A 22,384-nucleotide genomic window follows, 5' to 3' on the forward strand; every position below is an offset into this window, starting at 1 on the left:
TGCTGGTTCCTCTTTAAGACTTTAGTTTGCCATTGAAATGGCATGAAATATCTGGGATATCAGATTGCAAAAAGGGAAGTCTGAACCCTCTAACCCCAAAGGCCATGATCACCTTTATCTCTACAACTCTGACTATGTGCTGAATAGGGCAGAAATCAGTAGTTTGTCTGGTAACAATGGAGGTTTTCAGGTTCCTACCAAGTGGTGACAGCTCATCCGACAGTGAGTCTGTGGTTTAAATAGATAGTAGTGTGCTTTTCTGGCCTATAAAGGTTCAGCACAGGTTTCCAGAAACAGTGGGAGAATTCCTGAAAAGTTTTCTGAAGCAGCCATTGCCCCTGGGTTTGTCTGCTGATGCTAAAAGCAGTCTTCTCTCTGTGGCTGATGGCACTTTCTGCCCTAATATCAGCTTTGCTTCTTTTTCTTTTGTAATGAGGTCTTTCCTCATCCTAACATACTCTCTGTGGGGGGAAGAAAAACCCAAGAAAAAAATGCTTGAGAACTTTTTCAAAGTTACCTAGGAGCTCAGGTTTTGGAACAGAACAGCCATCTCCATTTCTGGTGGCCCTTCCAGAGAGATCTTGTGCAGTGTCTGGCTGAGGTACAACTTGGCAAAACTTGGACTCATTACAACACTCTGCCAAACCAGAATTTGCGTGGCATCAATTTTAGCACCTTCAGGAAGCTCTAGCCTTTGACTGCTGGGACCCACGGTGTCTCGTGCAGTGGTGGACAGCTAATGAGTCAGGGAAGTTTTTCAGAACGAAGAAAATAAAGAGTGCAATTTAAAAAAACCAAAAGAACCCAGTTTATCTTTTTATATGGCAAAGTCGTATTAGATTGTGAAGAACATTTGAACTTCCCAGTATTACTCACCCAAAGACATTACTCTAAGAAGAAGATGCCTGGAGAAGTTGTTAATGCCTCATGCAGATGGTCAGAGGTGAAAGGCCTCAAGCCAATAGCTGCGTACAAGTGCAGCCTGGAGCTTGGTGGAACACAGTGATCACAGAGGAAAAAACATGTCAACTAACAGCAAAGAAATTGCCAGTCACTTCAGCTTTCCAAAAGAAAAACTGGATAGCAAAAGCTCAGATGCCAGCACTAATGACAATCACAGCTCAGAGGTGAGCAGCAGTATGGAGCTGCAATGGTTCAGGAACTGACTGTGCACAACAGAACCTCCAAGGGATGGGCTTCTCCACCTGACCTCATGTTTTTAAAAGATTTTACTCAACAGGCAACTGCAGGAATTTCAGGAGTCAGTCATGAGTAGAAGAGGTCACTCTCAACCACCACAACTACAAAGATGAAAAGGAATTCGAACACAAGGCCTTATAGATAATTTCAGACACTTTATCTGTGTATGGATTTGCATATGCAGGATAGAAATAAAGGTCAAAATAAATTTCTTCACTTAGTTATTTTTGGAGGCTTCTCTTATGACCCAAAATAGCATTTTTTCTACTTCTTAAGTAATCTGCAGAAGACTTTGCTTATGAGGTGGCACTGAAATACATATTTTCCCTGAAGCACTAGAAAAGGAACTGACTGCTGCTCCCAGGATATCAAAATGGATTCATAATATCTACAGCAATACCTATTCTGCAAGGTATCACAAGAGTTATGAAATGGAACAGATCTTCAGCCCTAGCTCTCACAGAAATCTAACATCAAAAGTAATCTGGACAGTACAGAGATGAAGAATAAAATCTTGTCTTCGGCATTCTCTGCAGCAGTATGACTGCAGAAGAGTCAAAATTAAGTAGAGAAATAATGTTTTAGTTGTGCAAAGAAAGGCAAGTGAGGAGCATTCTTGCATTTACATGATGCTTAGATAATGAGCTATAACTACATAAGGATCAAAGAATTAACTCACTAATTATGGATTTGGATAACCTGTAGCATTGCTTTTTCAGGACTGTTCCAGTGCTCATACTGCAATTTATGTGTTCAGGAACAATATGGTTTGAGAGTTTTGACACACTTGCAGCACTGTCTCACTCAGCTTTCTGCGATTTGTCTTGCAGTAGGTTTTGTGGTGGGCAAAATGTAGAAGACCTAAAAGTGAAGCCTGTAAGGGAGATAGAGGGTTGGTCCAGCTCCCTGGTTTGCTGCCAAACCCAGCCAGGCTGGCCAGCGAGGACTAGAACTGCAGTTTTCCTACTGTATTTCTTACTCACCGATTGTTCCCAGGTATTTTCAATGCCTAGGCTTTGCAGACTTCCTCAGTGACAGAGGAAGAGGGGAACATTTGAGGGTCTGCTTTTTTTCATAAGCTTCCTTCTAGCCTGGTGATAAGCCTGTTGAGGAAGCCTGTTCCCCCTTTGGTTGCATCAGCTCCTCAGATGGGAGGAAAGACCTGGAGCCAGGTTATCAAGCAGCCTGCTCTCTACAGCGATGGTCAAGCCACTATCAGGCTCCTGACCCAGCCCCCAGCTGTCCGGCAGACACAGATGAAACAATGAGTGGTGCCGGGCAGAAATCTGCTTGGAAAAAGCTCCCTCTCTGCCTGTCTATCAGGGACCAGGCTTCCATGAATGCAGCTATTATGTGTGCTTTAACTACCAGCCACGCGCTTGGTCCTGTTCCCAACGAACCCAAAGGGAACGGTGTTATTGACTTAAGTGGGAGCAGAGGCAGGCCCTCCACAGCTCGGGGATCCAGCAGCTTGCCAGTGCCTCTCCAAGAGCTCTGTACATGAAGTCAGGGAGGCTGCTCCCTCTGACACGGATGTGTTTGCTGGGCTGAGCCGCCAGCCCACCTCCACAGAGGCGCTGCGGGGGCCTGTGCCATATTCTGCTCCCTTGAGAAGAGGGGCATGCTACCACAGCTTCCCCACAAATGTTTTGACAGAAGGGGCTCAGAACACGAGAGCAGAGAGGACAAGGCTCAAAGCCACACCTGAGCAGCTAATATTGCTCAGCTCAGCAAAAACCATTCAAACAAACAACATATTCCTAAAATAATTTGCATTGGAACAAAGCTTTCTCACGAAGCTTGTGCTTCTGCAAGCCATGTATTTTCCTTGGCATTGCTCCAGGCTTAAAAGCAGATGTAAATGTTACCAAGGCTCAGATACAGCAACTTCTTCCCTCCCGGCTGCCAGGGAAAGCTTACAGAAAATAACCAACAAAACCTTTACCATTTGAAACAGCAACGCCAACAGTCATTGATAGAGAAATGGAAGATTGAATCGGGCATAGGAGTGAGAAGTGACTTCTTCCAAGCTGCTCTTAGCTGGAAAGAGGGGGAGCAACGCAGCTGCAGACAAACACTTAATAACTCCAAGTGTTCATGTGAAGGTGTGCATGCAGATGCACATCAACCAAAGGCTGCTTTTTCAACACTGCTTTCTGCAGCTTTTCTGTCTCTTGGTCAGCCTCTGGCTCCCTTCACCAGTGTCTGGCATCACTGAATGGGGCTGGAGCCACTAAGGACTTCTCTGAAGGCACTGGACACTTTCTTGAAAGCCTGGGATTCAAGGACCTCCCTGGAAATGTAAGTGCTGACATTGAAAGAAAGCAAAGCTCCCTACTATATTTCACAGCATACCACAGCTAGGAGGTAGGCAGGTCTGCTCTGTGGGCAGCTGCACACCTGGGGCTGCAGAAAACCAGGAAAGACACCTAGTCTGGTCATCAGTGCTTCTGGGGGCTTTCTTCTGGCGGGCCTCCTGGGAGACCCAATTCATCAAACTTGCTAGAAACAGCAAAATGCATTCCCGTGGGTGTGTGGTTTCGTGTAACAGGATCCCCCTCCAACCCAGACGTGCAAGTCCAACGAAGGTCTGACTCGAATGCATTACTTCAGCCCTCCCTTACTCATCGCCTACAACCCAAGCCCCAAATGTTAACGACTCAGCATGTTTTATCACAGTAGCATGTACACTTTCAATCATCATTAGAGACGAGGAGGGTCTAGGTTCAGGCACCACGCCAGGTTAAGTAAAACTTTCCATGAGGAAAGCTATTTGTTTTCTCCCAGATCTGCGAGGCTTGTCCAGGAGGGAGGAAGGGAGAAGCTCGCCCAAGCCAAAGGTGTAGACAGTGTTACTGGACTTTACAGACTACCTGCATGTTGTTCTAATGACATTTGGACAACTGGAAATCACTGGGTGAACTCAGGAGTTTTCAAAGGCATAATTGTGGCAGAAGCAGACTAAACTTAACGCCTTAAGAGCCAATCGCTTTAATCATGAAGCTGAGATGTATGAAAAAGGATACATTTCAGCAAAAGAATAATTCTGTCTGCTACGGTTCCTGTTCAAATAAACTATATCACCAAACCACGTGCATTTCCAGAATATAGAGAAGTAAAAAAAGAACATATGGTTTAGACGCAAAAAACTTTCATATATACTGTATAGGAGATATATGGACTTGTCAGACATCTAACGGTTCAACACTGTAAGCAATTCATGGGAATGACATTAGCAATAGCTCATATTACATCCAGGAGTTACAGCTTTTACTGCAAAAGTTATATTTAAAAAGAGCCATGTTCAAAATGAAATGGCTGGCTGGACTGCAGCTTTCAGTAACACTTTAGCTGTGGTTTTGCCACTTTTACATACTTATTGGGGGCTTAATACTCCCAATTTACCTTTTCAGAGTAAAATACAAGTCGCAATGAGTGCATTCATTGGCATGGTGCTATAAAACTCACAGCTGTGCAAGACAATCACAAGAACAAAAGCCTTCTTGTTTTAAAAAAGATGATTATGTGGTTCCGATACTTTCTGCTAGCCACATATCCAAACATCAGATACTTTTGTTTACGGCGTGTGTATTTTCATCTTACTATGCAAAGATTTATAGATCTGATCAGGATAGAGACCTTTATGAAAGAATTCATGTGGAGAGGAGGAGGCTGAATTAATATACAAAACTTCAGACAGGAGATCTGTCTTTCAGATGCTGTTATTTCAGTTCTGGCTCCTACACAGGACTCAGGACATTCTGGAAAAGTTTTTTTTAACAGCATGTGGAGCCCTGGCCTCATGGCCAGCAATGAGAGTGTGCTCCTGATTTCAACAAGGCTGCCACTGCATCTCAGAAGTTGAGATAAGAAGCCAGGCCTTCAGTACTCAAGAACAGAGTAATCAAGTACCTTGATTAAAGAATCCTCCAGGATGCTGCTTTACTTTCATTACAAACTACTGTTGTAAAGTTTTGTGCACTCATATAACAAATGGGATTACAGAATTTACAATACACCTTGAAATCTGCTGAGAATATAAGTAATAATTTTTTTCCTGCCAGTATCAATGTGTTTCTCCCTTTCTTTTTCAAAATAGGTTCATTTTCATCTGTAATGAAAACTACATTCTTTGATGTTTCTAAAAGCAGGAAATAATTTCACAAATGAGCTTCATTCTGCTGCAGGTAAAATATCTAATAGCTCATGGGAATGCCAGTTACAACCTGAAAAATATTTATTGGCATCATCTGCCCTGGTAAAATGAAAGACCTGGAGCTCAGTTCTGTGTTTCACACAGGCTACACTAGGTCCAGGAAAGGGAAATGGGGATGAGGAAGGTGATTTCAAGTCACCTACAGCATCTCCTGTTGTGAGCCTGGCCAGTTCCCAGCTGCCTGGACATCCGGAAAGCTGTGTGGACTTCCACTCTCCTGCCTCTTGGGTTTCTTCTACCACTAAGAAAAGCAGTTAAAATTCTGAAAAGTTGCCTGAGCTGCCCTAGTCAACACAAAAGAAGGAGGATTAGTTCAAGAGCAGACTAGCATAGCTTTTGACCCAAGTACTAGTTAGATAACTGCAGAGACAAGCACACTCCAAATGTAAAGATCTCAAAGATAAAAATTAGGTAAATTTTCACATCTGGTTCAAGGGACCAGGAAAAATTCTCAACAGCTTGTAGCTTGCCCAAACTATCCATCTCTTTGGACAATACTAATTCCACTTCACGTCTCAAAGGGTTCTATAGCAGACACATCAATACCTAAGTAACATGTATTTTCTTAAAAGAAATTACAGCATGTTCGTGTACTAAAGAGGTCCCTCAAGCCTGTCTGCCTAATGATTTTCCATGAGCTCCAGCACCAAGCACCCCACACTCATCCCAGGTTAGATCTGAAAGGCAAACATCACTTAACCTTCACTGCCCAGGGCAGGAGTGGCACAAGCACATGGAGACACCGTAAGTCCCAGCATCACATACCAGAGTGCCCCAGTGTCCTGCAGGTATCTGCAAGAGCTCCTGGTGCAGAGGACAGGATACACTCCCTCTTCACCTGCAAAGGACCACGGACTCTCACAGAGGACCAAAACCAGGCATAAGTGTCACAATTTCAATGGCTTTCAATCAAATTTTCCTGTGAAAGCAGCAAAGGCAGTCAGCCATAATCTTTGCTAAGAGGCTGAACTCAAAATGATTTGAAACGGTTGCTAGTATCCAAGCCAGATACCTTTCAGTATCAAGAGCACAGCCATAATATATCAGGTATCACTTTACGGAGTGAGTTTTAAATATGTTCTATATGTGGAATCACATATTCACATGCTGAAATTGACAGCACATTTAATGAGTAGCCCAGGTGGCTACTGTAGATTTTGATTTAAAATAAGATTGCCAAGACCAGAACTTACTTGCCAAAATGGAATTCTCTTTGTGTGCTCCCTTTATATTACTTCAGCTACCCACCTTTTACCAAAGCAGAAAAATGTCATATAAAGGATCTCTATTTATATAAATTAATTGACTATTTTTTCCATCCATACTTTGCAGTGTAAATGGTCTATATTTGGACATATTCCAGAACTAAAGGAATGAATATTACTTTGAACCCATAAGCTGAAACCAAATGATTTCTGCTTATACTGGTCCAAAACTGCTCTATGTATATTAGATACATAAATCAAACCTTCCTAAAGTGGTAAACAAGCAACCAAAATTTTATTAGTTATAATCTGGGAAAATCAATTGAATATTTTATTTTTCTGGCAGTCCCCTAAGTATGTTAGATGTCAATACCTCACATTTCTTAAATACTTTTAGATAAAAATTGAGGTATTAAATAGCTATAAGATCCTGTGAAGATATTAAAATTAGTGATGCTTTGAGAATTTAATTTTAATGTCATTAATATATTTCATTAATCAGGGATGAGGAAAAAAGTTGTTATACTCAGAATAGCAGGCAAGGAAAGCAGTTAAGTACACCTGACCCATCTCTGGCTTTCATATTGTTCACAAATGCTACACATATTCTACCCACTCCTCCAAGAAGAGTGAATGGATACCACTTAGAGGTGGATATACTAGTAATTAAAAATGGTGATACCTTCAAAAAGCTGCTATTTAAAGCAGCTTTAAAAAAAAAAGTTAGGTACATGAAAAAACAAGTTGCTCCTATTTGGATACGAGCCACTTGCCAAAACTCATGGTGCCTTGTTCCACTGTTATGGTCAGAGGTGTGAATGAAACAGCACCAGGCACAAAGGTGCTGCTGCATCTGTGCTTTGCCTTTTCCCTGCTGATCTCAGTGAGCAGCACCCTCTGGGACACCAGGAGTAATCACTGCTGGTTTCCAGGCAGTCACCAGAGTGGCCAAACTGCCCTTTGAGACTCTGCGATGGAGCCCAGACGTCATCCTTCCGGAACTGACAGGTGAAGGGGATTTTTAACCAAAACAGGATGAGAGTTTAGATAGTTGCTGGGGAGGATAAGATCACATCAGAAGTGGTTTCAACTCACACTTGCTCTGGTCTATTGGTGGGCTTCTGGAATCCAGAGTGACCTGGCAGCACCCCGTGACCCACAGCACCAAGTTTCTTGTCCTGCTTTCAAGGGCTGGACCCAGCTAGTGGACATGACTCAACTGTGTGGATTTTGCTATTTTGGGGAGGCTAATTTTCCATTAGTCTGCTCTGCTGCTCCATAATCAATTGATATGACTTGAAGGAAGCAGCAAGAACATGTGACAGAGCAAGTCAGATTAAGGCCACCCTTTCCATAGCAGCCTGCAGTTCCATCAGATTAAATGTAATGTGACCAATGTCTGCAGTGGTGGTGAAAACGCTGCCTTCATAAATGCATATAGCATATACCTAAACAGGCTTCCAGCCTGACTCATAGCTTCATGCTCCTGTGCTGCGTGTCTGAGGCATGCCAAAGCTCTGCATGGTTTGAACAGGGCATCTTGGCCAGCACAAATCCAACAAGAAACACTTCCTGCCTTTAGCCCCTCATTCAGGTACTGAGAAAAATATAAAGAGGGTAGTAGTCCACTTCAGATATACATAGAGTGGATGACCTTTTCTTCAGGCAGAGGTAAGGTTTAGTTAGGAAAAGGGTTGAACATGTGGGTTGAACTCCATCAGTGTGATCCCTGAGACAAACCTAAATATAATTTTAGCCATTTCTGATTGACCCCCTTGATGGAACTGGTGGTACTTAATTCATTGAACTACAAAGGCTTGGGCTTCTTCCTATTATATGCTGTTTTCAGGACTGTTACGTCTTTCTTGGTCTATAGTTCTTGTGGTAAGTCACAGAAGGATTCTGAAAGCTGCTGGATGCCAAAGGGAAGTATATGTGGATTTGGCTAGCTGAAGAGATCTTCAAAGTCAACCTCACGTATCAGTGCAGATGTATATGGTGGCTTCTACAATTAGTTCTGATCATCTGTTAGAGGACTGGTGTGCGTGTGTGTCCAGTGGAGAGTGATGGAACAGAGATGAGGTTAAACACAAAACCATTTACACTTTGTCAGAGAGAATGTGCATTTCTGAAAATACTAAAACCCCTCTCTCAGACCACATGGTAACAAAGCCCCTCTGTTCCTCCATGAGAAACCTAAAGCAGACATGGCTGAGGAGCTTCATTCACCCTTCATCCCTGAGACACATTCCCATGTCTCTAGTAGGGACCAGCCAAAGGCAGCTTTCATGATTCTGTCTGAGAAGAGGTTGCTATATTTTTGAGAGGTAAGGCAGGAAGGCTGCGCCTTACTTGCACTTTTCTTCAAAAAGACAGCTATACACTAGGTTTAGTTATCTAAATTCTCATCCTTACATAGATAAATTCTGTTTTTTCTCAAACCCAAAATTCTGTCATGCCATGGCTTTTTTTAATTTGTGTACATTTCTCATTTAGCTTGTTGAAATCATGCTTCTTGCAGTATAGGTAAGTGATAAAAATGCACACTGTATGAAGACAACCTTGTCAAAAAGATGTGTTGTGCAAAACTAGTGACCTTATCTCCAAATTAGGAAAAGTTCCCTAGACCTCTCTATCATGTAAACAGTAACAAATATGAAGAAAAGTAATTTTACTACAGATGAAAAGCAAAGCGCTGCTACTCAGGCTCCAGAACATTAATTTTTAATCCTAATTCAGTGAGTAGCATGCTGTTTAAAGTAGAATGACAAAATGTCATTTAAAAAAAACCCAAACCAGTGCAATGAATTGTCCTTAAATTCTCCCTAAAGGACAATAACATTCAGATGTTCCTTGATACCAATTAGTTTCAATGCAGCCATTTATGTGGCATTTCTTCTTCAACAAGCATGGTATCTTATATAAAGTTACATGGCTATAGGAAGGGAATTCCCATCCCGCATTAAGGTAAGGGTCCAGAATACTACTCGGATACTTAGCAGCAAATGCTAAATTGCAGTTCAGTAAGGTCACATAACCAAATTCCATATTATCCCTTTTATTACATTCAACTAGTAAATATTTGGGAACTAAGATCTTACAAGTTTATCACAGCATTTCAATTTTTCAGTGCTGCATGTAAAACACATATACATACAGAATCTTACAAAACCAGAAGAAAAATAAAAGAAAAGAAAAAGCAGCAGCAAGGCCACAATAAAAATGGAAAAAAGGTAGTCTTAAACATCAGATGCAAACAGACTGAAAAGTGACGCTGAAAGATACGCTTCCATTTTTAATTTGAACCTTCTCAACTGAAGTAGAGCAGTTTAACATTTAGTTTCAGTGAACAGATTTGCACATCAGACGTTTCACTGCATTATGAATGGGACAATGCTAAATATGTTTTTACTGCAGCTCTGCAGGTCACTGGCATGGGCATAAGCCAAGAACATACAGTTAAGATTATTACAACATAGCTATTGGTCATGCAGCTAGAGCTCTGTGCTAACAACATTTAATGTTTAGATAATGTGGTTTCATTACTGCAAATGAAATGAAAGGGCCCTTTCCTGTATAAAGACAATCCAAGCAAAGTCCGCACCTTTCCACCAGGCCATTAACAGAACTTTTTTTCCACCAGGATTCAAAAGAAGAGGGGCTTAAGGGAACTCACTGATAGAGCAACATGGTGAACGCAAACCTGTGCTGTGGAAGACTTACCATCATCCAGGTACATCTGGTCCAATTCCTCAGGTTCTCGCTTGATCGTTACAGGAATAGGGGCCAAATTATGATTACTTTCCTCATGCAACTCTGGCAATGACAGTGGTTGGGTTGTTGGAGACTCATTTCTGTGAACCTTCGGCAGTTGCTGCTGCTGTTGACCCATTATGGATGAGTGAGTTGGACTGCAGGACTGCAAATAGGTTGGCTCTTGGGTAACAGATGGAACTGGAGAAGAGGGACTGTTGGGATAGAGTGTTTGTTGATAACCAAGGGGACAGCTACTGCTCAGATGTTGACTCACCTGCGGCTGCAGCATGACGTGAGATGATTGCTCGGGGGGGCTTGGGTGCACAACTATAGACCTTGGCACTTCCTGTATGGTGGGGACACCTCCAGCGGGCTGCTGAAGTCCGAGGTGACTGTGGCCTGGGTTGGGGATGCACTTGTAAGGAGAGGATGAAAGGTCGTGCAGCTTGGGGCTTGCGTTGGGAGAAGGTGACATCACCGCGGTTCTCTGCTGACAGGAGGCAAAGCCGGCCACGAGGCACGAACCAGGATCAGGGGGCATCATGATCTGCTGACTGTAGTACGGTTTAGAGAGAGGGCTTAAGCCTTGGTTCATTGGTCCACAGGTTTGAGCAGGCTCATAGTCATCTGTGGGTTCTGTTTTTATAATTGGAACTGTTAAAAGAAAAAAGGTTTTAAATAAACATGAGTTGCGTATTGGTATGATCAAGTTGGCTTGTGTCTAGGATACCCTTTGCAAAACAAACAACGTTGTGAATAAGACTCTGTGTGTCTTTTGCCTAGTTCTCCCACCCTATAAAAAAAAATGAATGAGTCATCAGCACAAGAAAGTCACAGCTGGTTCTAATATTGAAAAGGACTATTTTCTTTGGACTCTCCTCCAGCACTAATGTGCTATAAAAATCTATTTGCAAATAGCTGTGCTTCAGTGGAAGCTTTGGACCCAAGGGCTCCATGGATTTGTAGTAATCAAGGCAAGAATTTTAACTTGGATAGACTACTGCATTTCTACAGCTACCGATGGCCCATTTGATAAATGTCTGTACATGCAGTGAACTGGAGAACAATAAGGTAGAGATGGGGCTTTTAGAGTTCAATGAAAATAAATTTGCAAAGACACGTGACAAAGTGCTATGTACAAGAAGTTTTCAATTATGAGAATATTTTTGAAAGAGTGAGATCTTATTTGTTTAGTTTTTTACATAATTGCATTTGGTTTTCCTAATGTCAGATCCTAACAAATGTTAGTCAGTCTCTGGCTACCAAGAAAAACTGATTCCTGTTTTAGAGACCTCTGCTTGCTCTACCCCTTGTCCCAAACAATGCCCTAATTGAGCTGTCACATCTCTAAAAACTACCAGAATGTGGACGGAAATGATTGCCAGTGAGCATCAACTCAGTCATGACAAATGCAGAGCTGCTTTCTCCAATCAAGGAAAGATCCTTTGTCAAATTGAGGTGTCTTTTCAATATTTACTTTCTCTCTCAAATCAAAGAGAGGTGTCTTTGAAGCTTCTCCTACAACAGATGCAGTGCACAGACAAAACTGACCAAATTCTCTGTAAGGAAAATTACAAATAATAGAGCCAAGCTAGACTGTAGATGTACTTTTCTCTAGTCAGATGCAGCTCTAATGCATGCAACAATCAAGTATGGATGCATAGTGGCATTTATCTTCTTTCTAAAAAATTTCTGGTGACACTAGAGAATATTTTTCATAATACTCTACTAACCAACCCATTGTGGCACAAAGTTAATAAGGAAAAATCATTTCACAACTCAGCTCAGATACATGTGTGTTGCACAAGGGTCTCTGACTGTATTTTTATTTGCATGTGTTTTACAAAACACTTACACATTTTCCAGCCATTTATTATGTTTGTGTATGAGTCTTTTTGAGCCCCTTAAAATGCACGTGTCCATCTGTACATATAAAACCCCATTTAACACTCACAGATTTTGTTGGTGGTGAATGCACTTCACTACCCTTGTTTTAGAGTCCCTGAGCCCCTTGTTAACTTTGTTCCTTTTATGTTCTTCTACATGTAGATGCTTGCAACACTTGTTTCAAGATTTCTAGCACCCCAGTAAAAACAGGTCTATATATGTAACAGATGCACAGGTGCTGCTCAAGACAAATAGGCTAGGTGTGACAGACTGTCACTGGATTTCTCATAATCTTATTTTCACCAGTTTGGGTGCTGCATAGTCGCTAGCAGGGCTACTAATGCACTTGGTTGGAGAGAAACAGATTCCACGTCCAGTGACACCTTGACAAAACCACTATCACACCCTTTAGGAAAATGCAAGACCGAAGAAACGCACCTAGATAAACACAGCAACTCAGATATTGTAAGAAAATACCTTTAATAAGTTCCTGAGCTAGCAAATATTCTCACATGTTTTATATTAGGTTCACTGTGCTAGCACTAACCACAGCACAGCTGGAAATATGATGGTTGTTGAACACCGAATTTTCCCAATATATCACTGTTATAGAAACACCTGTGCTAAATAATTCCACACTCAACCACTGGCAATACAACTCCAATAAACCCTGGAGTTGTCTGACTGGTTATAACCCAGGGAAGGATTATAGCCCTGGTGGCAGGCAGGCTGGAGGCTTTACAGAAGACAGGTTCCTGATCTCAGGCTGGCTTTTCATTGCAGCTCTTCTGCAGCACACCATTGCATTTTATTGTCACTTCAGTCTGTGTTTTTTCTTTAAAAAAGCAATGCCATAGGGTCCATTTGGAGGTCTGGCTAGTGGTCATGAATATTGTGAAATTTTTTTTTGTATGTTGCTGCACTGGAATACACATACTGCAGCCAATGGAGGACCACCAGAAAGTCCTGCTCTGCACGAGGTGAAGGACTGATGGGTGGCAGGGACTCTACTCCACACCTGTTAGTCCAAAACTCACTTGAAGATGGCGACAGCAGCCAAAGACACTCCTAGTGCCTACCAATTCAGAGGGAAAACAGAGACTGCTCAGGGCTAGTCAGAGTTGTTTTGCTTTGAGCTAATACTTATGGGCATCGGTTATTTAATGGGAAACATATTGTCTTTAAATGGACAAATACAACCTGCACTTATGCTTAGAGCTGCCTGAACTTGTTCGACTGAACTATCTTCATTACCTTTTTTAATGTGTTTTTTCAACACAGTAAAGAAAGTCAGCCCTTGCTCAGTTTCATATATTTTGTTTGTATGCTAATCTCATCACTAGAATAAGTATCACACTAGAAGACAGAAAAAGTATTCCTGCTGAAATGGTGAAGGGATTTGTATCTGACTTTTCTGTGTTTTGCCAGCTGCATAGCCATTAACCCTGTGCAGAGTGAGTGCGAGCATCATACAGGCTGGGATGGCAGCCACTCAACCCCCTTAAAAAAACAGCAAATGTCTTCATGAGGTACCAGTTTGGAGAAAGGAGGTCTGGAAGATTATTTTGTTTTTCTCAAGAAGAAACCAGATGATCTGGAATCATACCTGTAAAGCTGAGCATGCCAGAAGAAATGGAAGACATTAACATTGCCCTTCCAGCCAGATCTCAACTTTAGTATTTTACATGAATAACCATAGTACTTGACTTGGGGAGGACACAATACCACAAATTGCTACATTACATCAGTTAATGGCTTGTTTATGCTACTCTGTTTATTACCTGCTTCTCTCCAGCCTATGTATCTTCAACAAACAGAGTAACAAAGGCCAAAAATCTTCCCCAATGTTTTTATTTGCAAACTCAACTCAAACTACCTGTGCATCTGATCTGGCCATTCTGAAAATATCATTAATAATATATATTAAGAAAGTATCAATTCTGATTGTGTCGGAAATTGGTGAAAACCACCTCACATTTTTTCTTTGAAAGGGCAACTGTTTTCTTCCGCTCTTCAATGGACTTTAGAGGGCTCGAAGTAAGAGCTATGACTATTTCAAGGCACACCTCCCCAAACCAATGGGAGGAGGTGTGCTTTGAAAATAGTCATAGCTCTACTACCTACCAATGCAGGTAGCTGTATTCACTGGCTACCTACTTACCATCACAGTGTCTGTGGTGTTACTCAAACACTGTAATGAGGCTACAAGGAACTAATACATCCTCACCCATTGTCTCACTGACTTCTGGGGGACTGAGGTGCTCAGCTGGGGTGGGCAACTGCATCTGACTTAGAACTTGATACAAACCTTAGTACCCACCTTCACCGTTTTCTCCCAGATATGAAAATCATAGAATACCCTGACTTGGAAGGGACCCTCAAGTCCAAATCTGGGCTCTGCACAGGAGAACCCTAGGCAGTTCACAGGGGAGCCCTCCGCACAAGACAACACAGCGGACAGCACAGTTCACAGGCCAGCTTGTGTTACCACTTATCTACTGACTCATGATTGAGGAACTGCCAGTCTTTACAAAACTAGATTGAAAAAGGGGTTTTGAGCCCTTTTCAACATCCCCATGGAGGCATGGTAAGCTAGCTGTCATAACACACATTCACTTCATCACTGACTTCTACAAGTGAGTATTTCAGAGAGGGAGATGCAATGTGACATAGACAGCACCGCTAATTTTCTCAGGATTAATATTTAACAGAGAACAGTATTAGCCTAACTTCTAGGTCAAATATGTCAAATCTTGAATTACTTGGTAACACCCTGCCAGCTAAAAGACACACTCCTAGTCAGTCACACAGGAGGCCTGGGCTGGCAATTAACTGCAAAGTCCTACAGCTGTTCAGAACCTGTGAGCAGTTTCAGCAGAAACAGTCACTTCTTAAATCCAGCAGAGCCATACCAAACAGCAAAAATTGCTCTGTCTCAGAACTGCTCCATGGTGCTGAGGTAGCACCCAGCCTTGCAGATTCTCAGCTGGCTAAAATAAAAAACTGTGACTGAATTTGCGATACACTGAGATTTACCTATAATAAACTGCAGCAATGAAGCCAGAATTTGTAGAATTGTATACACAAAAGATGAGACTCAGAAGCCACATTATTCATTTAAGAGTGCTGAAAGATCTGGCCCTTGCCCTAAAAAGGTAAAAATGAATGCAAGTTTGGTACAGTGAAATTTTTAATGCCTGTTACTTCAAAATGCATTATGTCAGCTGACAGACTGTTTTAAACAGTCCTTGATTTTGAATAGTAAAATATGACAGAAGTCACTGTTCTAAATTAGTCTGATAAGCAAATTAATTTCAAATTGGTTTTCAATGATTTGGTGATGCCTTCTTAGACTCTGAACTCATGTCATTATGTCATCTAATTTAATATGAAGTTCTGAGAACCACGCTTTGGCAACAGCCCTAGCTATAAATCAAAGCTTCTTACTCAGAGAGATCAGGGTTATGACATCATACCAAGGCACTGGTGGAAGACAATGGTCCTTCTGTGTGTTTCTGAATCTGGGAGAAATATTTCAGCCAATTCTGCAAGCCCACATTTAAATGTAAGGCCTTTCTAGCAGGTAAAAAGTTAATATATCAAACCTAGAAGAAAAATAATAAATCATGCACATTCAGTAAAGGGAGTCAGAAAGTGCTCAGATATAAACTATACATATTTTTTGACAATTCTAATAAGTGTGTGTTTGCTTTCGCACTTCAGCAATCCAGATGTGTTTTAAAATTTTTTTCATTTTTTGGGGGGGAGGAATGCTATTAAAATATGTGAACTCAAAAAATAAAATCTTATCAAATAAACAATTATCCTGATTAACATTTAGCTATCAAATTCCCATTTCCATGCAGTATTATCAGTGTAGACATTTACAGCACTAAAATATATTTATTTTACTCTCAAGTTTGATTGAACTTATCCAACAAAATAGCTTCCTTTCATGGTGTAGACTATGATGTAGTTGCCTGGCACCTGCACACAGATTTTAGTTAAGAGTATGAAAATCAAAACACTACTTTTTTCATCATGTGCACACACACATTTCTTCAACTTCTGGACTAAATGTCTGGCAATTGGTAAGAATTTGGGATGGGACTTTCAAAGAGAGCTGAGAAATTAGCTATCTAAATCTTCATTACTGAGTTGAGCTCTGAAAGGCCATTTGTGCCTTTGAAATCCTTCCTTGTCAGTCAGTTTTGATACTGGCAGCACACCTTCAGAAGACACAGCACTGTGTGTGACCCCAGCTGCTGTCACTGATTTGCTGCTGGTTGACCAGGGACTAATTAGGGATGTGGACACATCTCCATGTGCAGTTCAGCCACTCTGGATTTGTGCAGACAAAATCCTGGCTGCTGCTGCAGTACTGGCTGGATCCAGCATACTTGAGGCCTCACCCCTTGTTCTGACCGTGGAGCAGCCAGTGCTGGGGAGAGGCGAGGGGCTGGCTGTCCTCACCAAACATAATCCCTGCTTCAGAAACACCCGAGCAGCGTGGCTAAGCAAAACTTTCTGAAATGCCCTGCCAACATATGTGCAGCAGTGGCAACCTCAGCGACAAGGGACGAGCACTCGGTCTCAGGGATCTTGTGAGACAGTCAACTACAGGGACCTGTGCAGATGCTGTCTATGAACTTGGTGTTCTCCCCAGGCACCTATTAAACCAAAACACTTAAAGGTCAAGCTGCTATCAAGCCTTTGCTTTTAGTTACTAAATCCAGTGCACGGTGACTCAGACACAAAGGAAGCCCCCTGCCATCACGACACTGCAGGGAGCACCCGTGTGTGTGTGTGCAACTTTTATGTGCACAAGTATCTGAACTTGCCCTCTCTTGTTTGTACATTACTACCGGTGCTACTCATAAGGAGATCTAACTCCAAAAGATGATTGCCTACCTGCCAGCCCTTTTTGAGTTTTGTGTATAGATTTTTACAGGTTCAGATGAATATATACAGTTTTATACAACAATAGCTCGGGGAGATGGAAACCTTGTGCATACACCTCACCACATAATCTTGGACAGTGACATTATCTGATTTGGAAGTGCTTTCCAGCTAACTCATTTGCTAAATGATTTTCAACAGCTGTTAAACTATTAGGTTATTCTACACATATTTATGAGACAGAAGATTATATACGGTAGCTTGTTGCATGCCCTGCTAAATCAGGTGGGGAGAAGTAGAAGGTAGGTGGAGGGCATTTTGGGTTTTACTAGTACAGAAGGTTATGCATTAGCTTTCTTTCAAAAGAAAGAGATAAAAATTCTTAAAAGGCACAATTTTTCACCATAACACTTTGTTCAATCCTCCAGTGTTGAATAGGAAAATCAAGTCCTGTGATATGCCCACCTGGGCTGCTCTGCTGCTCCTTCCACAGTGTGGTGCAGCACGTAGCTCCACTGCTGCCTTCAACTGGACACTTAACTGTGCACAACACCCAGTCTGCACCAGCCAAGGCTTTCTATGTCACGTCTGTCAGATGTTAAAATACACCCGGCTGAGGTCTTTTGTGATGATGCTGCACAACATTACACAACCAGTGCTGACTTTATCCCTGTGTGCATGTGAAATCACTGGGAAGCAAGGCAAGGAGTCCTCAAAATGCTCATGCAGAGGAGTTCAATTACCAAAATTACAGGCTGGGTTTTTTTCATCTGAAGGGAAATACTTGAAAATTGAGATACTGACAAAAGATAATTTTATGCACTGGAAGTTAATTGATAGGGATGATCATTCTGATGGTCACAGCCATCAGAACACAGCCATGGGGCTTCTACAGAGCACTTGTCCACCCCTGCCTTTCTCAGGGCAATCAGACAGGTTATTTTTTCCTGGCCTTCCAGGTGAAGATGGAGCACCAGAGAGAGGCAGCATTCCTCATATGCCTCCACACAGATCAAGACAGACTCTGTGTGCAGGTCAGATGTGGCTGGGCTCTGTCTGACTGCTGAAAATGGATGTCACATGGATGAAGTGTGGGCAGTGCATGAAGCATGGGCAGCTCCAGTGGGTTCCCAGGACCTGAGGGTGTAATGCTGGTGAGTGCACCACGAGCCTACTCTGCTCCTCCACAGACCTCCCATGGCTCCTGGATGAGAGTGGAGAGGCTCATACACCCAATGATGATAAATTTTGTGATTGTCATAAATGAGAACAGGACTCTGACAAAACCTCACCTGCTTTTAGTTACTCTGCTAAATGTCAAATCAGGCACTGAGTAGCCAAAACTAAATAAACTGTGTCAGTGTATAGTGTAAAAATGAGTAAATGTGATTCATGCTGTCACCTAAAATAAAGTCCCCTGGGGCCAACCTCTCACCCCATCCCTTCTGTTGCCCTGTCCTGCCATGTGCTGGCTTTGCAGCAGTGCAGATGCTCCTGAGGATGAAAACACCTCCAACAGGTCTGAGGCTCCAAGACTGACACAGCCATGCTCCGTCCCCTTGTTGAGGTGGTGCTGAGGTGGAATTGCACCAGCCACTGGTTACAGTGCCTGCTAAACACAGGCCCTGCATTGGCCATGCTTCCCCAGCAGCCCCCAAATCACCATCGTTTGCATAAAGGACTAGGCTAATAATTTTGCCGACCTCAAGCAGGAAAATACAACAAATACTGAGAAGTGAGAGGTGTCAGGAGACAATCAGCACAAGCCACATGCTGTGTCACATTAGAGTGGCAACACTTTGCATCCTCATTTCTGCTAAGGGGGCTGATGTCATTTTTTAACTTAGGGAGTGAGATGTGGGTGGAAGGGCTGAGGTGAAACAGAGGCATGGCTGCTCAATGCAGCCATGAGAAAAGTGTTGCACCCATCTGTATGGTGGGCAGGGGATAATTCTAGAGCAGAGGCAGTAAGTCAGGAGAATGCTGACAACAATATGCCATGGGCAGCACACACCCTTTTCAGATGTACACCAAGGGGTGGTCCTGCAAGGAGTGGGGAGTTGGACTTCATGATCCTTATGGGTCCCTTCCAACTTGAGGTATTCTACGATTCTATTCTACAATTTTAAGAGCTTCACTTCTGTGCCACTGGGCTGTAAACCACAATACTGAGGCACATCTAGTCACCACAGGCAGGCTCTTGGCACAGCTACACACCCACAGATTCAAAGGACTTCCAACCCCACCAAGTCACTGTGGCCAGGTTTTCAGAGGAGCTCAACATCTCGGAGACTTGTGCAGATGACTGCAGGGAGGCAAAGGGACTGCAGAAAAGCTGTATCTGTGTGTGAAACCTGTGTAGTTGGAAATCTGGCACTGTGGGTAGCGAAACGCATCTCAAAGTAAGAGTTACCCAGAATATCAACACCATTTTAATAAATACCAGAAGCAATGAAATGATCTTTTAATAATGCTTTGAAAATTAAGAAGCCTGACAGAAACAGAAACTGGAAATACTTTATCATCAACTCTTTGCAAAAGCGTATTTTTCATTCCAGTAGAAGAAACACATCAACTTTCCTTTTTCCTTTTTATTAAATATTTCCTGGACAAACTAGCCTGTCTTTGGTTAGTCAAATATCACTACTTGTCTAAATAAAATTCAAAGAAAAACTTTCCTGTGTTCAACATTCTTGATATCAATACTGGTTGGATAACAGAAAACATAGAGAGCACTGACTCCTATCTGCAAAAATAAGTTCTTGAACACATTTCCTCTATTTTTTTTTGTACCTACTTAAAAGAAATCCAAACAGACAGAAATCTAATCCTTATCATTCATTGTTTAAAGTCTTCTGAGCAGAACTCCTTCAGCTTTCTTAGATGAAAACACAGGATTTGGAACCACAGCATATATGCCCGTATTCTTCTTCAGACTCTCCGGCTTAGTTTAACCCTGAAACGTGGCTTTCCAAAATGTTCTGCTGCACGTGATGGAGATGAACATCCAAGGGTCTGCTCATTGTGCTCTGCTCAGACTTCTGACTGCAGTGTCTAGTCCAGAGCCTTTCTCCTCAAATTTTGATGGGATGTGGCAATGCAAAATGTTATCAGTACTTACCATATGACCTGCAGGAATTTCCCTGTGCCAGAATGGTATGGAAACTACTTATATTTCTGCACCAGGCATGTCTGTGGAGGAGTCTCAAGAGCCTACAAGCCTGCAGGCTCCAGGACAAAACTGATGTGCAATTTCTCAGTGATATGTATCATTGAAGTAACACTAAAAAAATGACATTACAGTCATTTATGTACAATATAAGCTAATACAGGATTCAGAAGTTGCTCAAATTTAGCAGAACAGTAAAGCAAAATTTCAATTAATATGGATTATGAGTACTTAGGTTTACAGTCTATCCCAAGCCAAAGACTTAAGGCAAGCCTGTTTTCAAGACCTTGGCTCCTTTTGCAAAGCATCTATTTTCTGTTTTGTTTTGTTACTTAAACTTTTCATTTACAGTGCAATAAGATTTTCATTTTTATAGCAGTTTTTTTATTTCTGAAGCAGAAACTTGGTGAAGACCAAGTAAGTCCCTGCTCTGCCAAACACTTCAGCTAACACAGGGAAGGTACAATCCTGCCACACCTCCACAGCACGAAGAAGCCCTGTGGTGGTGAAATAATACTGCTGGAGATGGCAGCTTGTGCTGGCTGCATGTCACAGAGCTGTACTCCATGGAGATGCTATAGGACCATCCATGGGAGGTGGGATGAGTGAGGTCACGTGTCCCTGGATCCACTGGCTGTTTTCCCCTAGGGAATGAGGAGAAATAGGAGCTACAGGAAAAAGCCCCTACTGCCCCGCAGAGGGGGTGGGAGCTGCACAGCAAGCCCATGGCTCTACCACTGGTCTGTGTGTGCCCACACCCACCCCAGGAGCACAGCCAGGGGCTTCACATAATATTTAGGCTTTAGTCCACATTTGGTATTTTGCTTTGGCACAGTCCAGTTGAGCTGTACAATATATATCTGATGTGCATCATGAAGCTTTTAAAAGCTCCCTCACACAGAAATACCTGCAAAACTACAGTAGGCCCTGAAATACAGCATTTGATTAGTCCTAAAGCACAGAAGAAGAAGAAGAAAAAGAAGAAGCAGCTTACAGGATACCGTTTCATTTGTGTAAAACCACATCTTACACTTCATGATCACTCTGACATTTGCTTGTCAAAACCCTACACCTTCTCTGTTTGTGGGATTTGTTTAAACAACAGACAAAGTGTTACCTGGGCCAAAATCATGCTTATCTCATCTAGATTTTTTTACACTGATCACCCAGTGGTTCTTGAGTCAGGTAATTTTTTCTGCATGAGTTAAACTTTGGTTTTCTACAACGCCTTGAAGCAGTAAAAGAATGTTGTGACTGAAATCAAATGAAGCCTAAAATGACTCCTAGAAATACAGCAGCATAAATGACTGATTCAATCACTGTACGTGGTTTCTAAATACATAGCGGAGGCGATTGTATCTATCTTTGAAAGGCACAATGGAAAAAAATACCAGCCACAGAAGGGCAAAACCTTACAGCTGTAACACAAGGCATTACAACGCAAACATAATAAAAACATACTACGCTATTAATTCTGATGATTGCAGAAGCACATTCACTTTTACCTCTGCTATGGGAGAGGCTGCAAAGAACGCAACATGTTTTTCAATTAGCTATATGCACATATACATATGTATTAAGAGAATGTGAATGGAGACCCAAATAGGAAGGAAAGAATATTTACTAGGAATACCTGCTTTCCTTTACCCTACCCTGGTGTTGCATTTTTTGTTTCAGGTTTCCTCACGCTGAAATTAAAAGATTTCACTTGAATTTAAATTGGTACAGCAGACTAAACAAGATTCCTAATGTTTTCAACAATTACCATAATTAAAGATGTCTTTGCAGAATAAAGCCTAGGCTGGTTCCCTGCTGTCACTAAGTCTGCTGTCACTAGTATGTATTCCCATCTCTTCACATCAAATGTTCCAAACAGAAAATAGAGATAGCATAAGCCAATTCTGCAGGAGTGCACACTATTCCCGGGTTTAGAATACAATGGTAAAAGAAGGCCTATGTAAAGGCCGAAGGGAAGATGCTGCTTAATAAACAGTAGCTAAGAAGAGGCCTGAATCTGAAATATTTATGAGGGTAACTTGGGTGACAAGGCAA

The 22,384-nt window shown here is 42.0% G+C and overlaps 1 protein-coding gene across 6 annotated transcripts in view; it reads right to left on the bottom strand.

Moving 5' to 3' along the window:
• The window catches only part of NFATC1 (nuclear factor of activated T cells 1), a 110,494-nt gene that overhangs the window by 21,263 nt on the left and 66,847 nt on the right, over positions 1-22,384 (bottom strand). For 2 of the 6 annotated variants that reach the window (XM_064422408.1, XM_064422419.1), the window contains exon 9: positions 10,345-11,031. In XM_064422408.1, the coding sequence (XP_064278478.1) occupies positions 10,345-11,031 (687 nt within the window). Of the gene's footprint in view, positions 1-10,344; positions 11,032-20,693; positions 20,977-22,384 lie in introns of those variants that run through there. The other 4 variants (XM_064422430.1, XM_064422441.1, XM_064422451.1 and 1 more) reach the window with 4 other exon arrangements.

Source organism: Passer domesticus, chromosome 1 (genome assembly GCF_036417665.1).
Source record: "Passer domesticus isolate bPasDom1 chromosome 1, bPasDom1.hap1, whole genome shotgun sequence".
Taxonomy (NCBI): Eukaryota; Metazoa; Chordata; class Aves; order Passeriformes; family Passeridae; genus Passer; species Passer domesticus.